The sequence below is a fragment of the Plasmopara halstedii genome, assembly GCF_900000015.1.
Source record: "Plasmopara halstedii genome assembly, contig: Scaffold_555, whole genome shotgun sequence".
Taxonomy (NCBI): domain Eukaryota; phylum Oomycota; class Peronosporomycetes; order Peronosporales; family Peronosporaceae; genus Plasmopara; species Plasmopara halstedii.
In genome coordinates, this window is record NW_020187475.1 from 1,151,323 (window position 1) to 1,155,594 (window position 4,272).

Consider the following 4,272-nt stretch of genomic DNA (forward strand, 5'->3'; position numbering starts at 1 on the left):
ATGAGAATACTTAGAGTAGGGCGAGAGAAGGTCTTTCCACAGATGGAAATGCGTAGATTGCCCAGCTTCGTGCAGATCTTGCGATCGGTACACGTATAGTTCACTCTTTTTCCCCGAATTACTTTGAAGTCACGGAGGTGGATGATGCTGTTCGTCCATAGTGTGGACTTCTGATCAGCCCCCAGCGAGGTCATGATCTCCGTGTCCGAAAACGTGGAGGTCAGTTCTCTCGCGGAAATCCACATGGGATAGAACTGATCACTGTTAACAGGCGTGGGCACGCCACGTAGCGCTGCCGCCTTTCGCTCATTGATCGTGCGGTCTTTGTCCTGGAACGCTCGTTCAGTTTCTGCAAAAGTTGCGTCCGTGGGGATGGTCACTTGTTGGCGTGATGAGTTTGCACGCCATTGCTTGCGCCACTCGATGTTAGCGGCTGAGGTCTTCATGATGCAGAGATGGATCAACTGGATTTTTTATGTTCTTGAGATGGATAATACAGGGTGCAGATGTTTTTCAATCAATGTAGTCTTTTGTGATTTTTTCTTGAGATGCTTGGTTCGACTGCGTAGTCGCGTAGTGTAGAATGTCAAACTCTCAAGCTGACCTAATATTCCCAGGGACTACTCACAATGAGACAGTATAGAAAGTAGTAGGCAGCGCCTGAAGAGCCAAAATCAGAGTGCAAAGCGAACCTCAATTCGCGGCAATTCCGATATGCACACTTCGGGAGAGCAATACCACTCACAAATGAGATCTATAAGTTCAATCCCACCAACAAGCGAGGTGGACGAGACTGATTGCAAACCACGTCGTGGAAAGCACTGGATCTCTAAACAAACTCACAGAGGTCAGCTGCGTGAGCTAAGGGACGGTCTGGGATAGGCGGTCGATTGGTACCAGCTGGCGGCAGAGAGTCGATAGCAAGCTTAGGCTTGTCTGTCGACTTGTGGGGTAGCTGGCAAATTGGAAAGTTGTCAGGTGGTTCACTTGCGGTGTTGACAGATTACTCTGATTTAGTGACTAACTAAATTAGAGTAATGCTAGAATACGAGCCATCTAAAACCAAAATCAGTATTTTCAAAAATGATCAATAGATACTCTTGAGTCACCCGACTTCAGTAACTCTAGATACAAGAATCAACATTAATCACTACTATATCATGAATGTATATCATACTATACGTTCTTATCATTATATATATTGAATAATGATCAGAAATGAAGACTAAGGTGCTCAGATCGCTCTACAATGATCGAAAAGAAAGACGCTGCTGTGACACATGGTGACTTAGTGATGACTCACTCCAAATCGACATCGACAGATACACTCGAACGATAATATTGTGACGGGAGGCACCATCACAATAGCTTCGATTCCAGACCCTGGCAAGTATGAGTGTGACATCATAATATATTATGATCCTCACTATTACTTAGCGCGCTACTGTGCAAGGCTTGGTAATACATCATATATACTTTTGCTGGAGAAGTGTTCTTGTAATTCGACGAAAGTCTTCCAGAGTGATTTTCAGCGCAACAATGGCCTGGTTTGACAGTTGGCGACGCGTAGTAGCTCTCATCAATGTGGATTGTGTTCTTACTCGCGGGTATCAACAAATTAACATCCAATGCTGTGTATATTAGAAAAACATACGTTGGTACTGAGTTTGAAGAACTCATCTTATTGATTGTGCTGCAGATAGTAGAGCCACAGAACACTATACTGCCCACTGTGTCTAAATCGAGGATTCTGGATGCCAATTTCGCGGTAGTAATAATCTTTCGGAATTACACGAGGCATTGGTGATCCTAGAGGGTCGACGTAGGCCTTATCTCTGTTTGAGACTGCCATCCGACGTTGGCCGCCGATCTCTCATGTTGATTATGCAATTGTTGTTGCTATTGTCTAAAATTAATTTACTGTACTTCAACTCTAAGAGATATGGCTGATCATCCATCGTTCTCGACAATTTAGTAATTCATTTATAGTGATTAATTTTTTAGGCACGTATAATATAATCAACATCAATGTAATCGATTAACTATGTCTTCTGCTTCCGATATTTCTGCTTTTAAACACTCCGTCGAACCAGCTCCTGCTGAGACGCCCTTTCGTGATAAGAAATGGACATATATTCAGGATTCGACCAGCAACATCGGTCAGAATGCCGGGCAAATTCACTTTAACCTTTCGACCATCTCTTCGTAAGCCGCTTTTGTAGCTGTTATCGACCTTCTAATCAAACTTTAAATTCTAAATGGCGAATACGGTTCGGTCACTCCGACAGGCTGTACTATCGACCATTGGTGCCTAGGGCCGGGTCATGGCATCTCATTAGTTGTTATCGTCTGAATTACTGTTCAATCAATCAGGTTCATGAGATTGTGAATACGACTTTTAGGTGCTGAACGATCGCTCGTTCCCGCTCTTAATGAGCAAAGTCCGAAACTTGCACTCGACGATATGGGAGGTAGCGCATATTTTCAAGCTTTATCAAAGCCTTAGGTCTATGTAGCTCCTGCTGGTGCTGTTGCTGCTCTTTCGCCATTCTACGTCGCGCATTATCTGACCTATACTAAGTTGCGAGATATCTGTGACTACTTAAAAAAATGTGAATTTAAGCAATGGTGTAACCACAACAGCTTTGGCCGGTGGTCTTGCGCTTCCTGCATCTGCAGTCACTCTTACAATTACAGCCGACGTCAATGGCACTCCAACTGCTGCAACTGGTTCATCGCAATCGTTTTTGCGTCTTCTTGTTCCAACATACTCGCCTAACCCCAGCGCCGATCATGCACTTGCTCAGAAGAAAACGTTCCGCTACTTCGAGCGAATGACGTATAAATGCACTGTTGCCCCAGGCGCTTCCTTGATTTACTGTCAGTAACGGCACTGCTGATACAAAGTGTCTGACATTACCAATGCTATGTGTCGGATACAACCGTAGCCACTCCTTGACGGTACTAGTCCATTTGCTGCATTGAAATATTTTTAGGTCACAGTTGGAAACGTTTCTATCTGAAACAATCCTTTCAGTTTCAGTTACGACTTATGCTTACAAGAGATGGCAAAGTCAGGCTGTGATGGTGGCCTTGATTATGTTACCTCGGCTGGTTTGCTATCTTAGCGTCAATGGAAATCACTATATCGATTTATTGCTGTTGATATTAGTTGTCGTCTTCAAGGTGACGATAGTGCCAGTAGGAGTATTATCGTGTCTAGTACTTCAACTGCAACTATGCTCTCACAACCTTTTATCACGTATGGCTCGAACAGTGGATACGGCGATATGTACTGTATCGCAAGGACCAGAAATTGTAACAACTTTGGTATTTCAACGCTAACAACGTAATTGTTATGCTGATTGAGTCACCATGAAATAAGTGGGAGAGAATGCAAAAGTGGTGACTCGATGACTGCATGTTGACCCTTATATCTAGAGTTACTGCAGCCGGCTATCATGGGGATGAATCTGGTGACTCGTTCGATTAATTCCTAGAGTATCTCTTGATCATTGATGTGAATAATGATTTTATTTTAAGCTGGTTCTGTTGGTTCGTATTCTAACATTCATTTAGTCACCAAGTTCCAGAGGGACACCGCCACACGATTAATATTTATATATAATCGTGTTGCGTACCCTGGCGGACGTACGAACGTGATGTATCCTTTATGTTGCTCAAACAGTGCATAAATTGGCAAGGAGAGTACCCCTAGACACTCAGAGAGTACTAAACAGCTATGATGAGTAAATAATGTATAATGTACTATGTATGGTACACTACTTACCCTGTCACACGTCCTCTTATAAGGGAACGGTCGGCAAAACAACGGATTTTTACGAATAGAAGACCTTCTACTATTACAAGTCCCCATCGAATTTTCGACAATGTCCTAGAAATCAAAGACCGCTTCGATAAAAAACCTCTATTAATAAAAGGCCGCTGTAAACACCTTAGCATTGGGCCGTTATTTTTAATTCGACCATGCGTCAAGCAATTGAGCTCAGAAAGAAGCAGGAGGCGATCAAGTGAATCGGCGAGCAAGGTGGTTGCGTGCCGAGTCGCGCGGTGTCTCACTTTCGCAAGAAAGGGTGGAGTGTTGATGCTGCCACATTTCGAAAGTGGTGGCGCAACAGAGACGAGGTTTTGAGTGCTTAACCATACCAAAAGCGGCCAAAGGGTGGTGGTCGCAGACCACTTCCAGGAACTCTCGAGGACCTACTGCTGGACGCTATTATCGACCACCGTCTTCGCAAAGAGAAGGTCACA

The 4,272-nt window shown here is 43.9% G+C and overlaps 1 protein-coding gene across 1 annotated transcript; it reads right to left on the reverse strand.

Annotated features, from left to right (window-relative positions):
* Window positions 1–118: 118 nt before the first annotated feature.
* Window positions 119–446, reverse strand: PHALS_11747 (uncharacterized protein; the record flags this gene model as incomplete). The annotated part of the gene is made up of 2 exons (XM_024727162.1): window positions 119–170; window positions 244–446. The coding sequence occupies 2 exons, from the start codon at window positions 444–446 to the stop codon at window positions 119–121; spliced, it is 255 nt and encodes an 84-aa protein (XP_024577766.1).
* Between the last annotated feature and the right edge of the window lie 3,826 nt (window positions 447–4,272).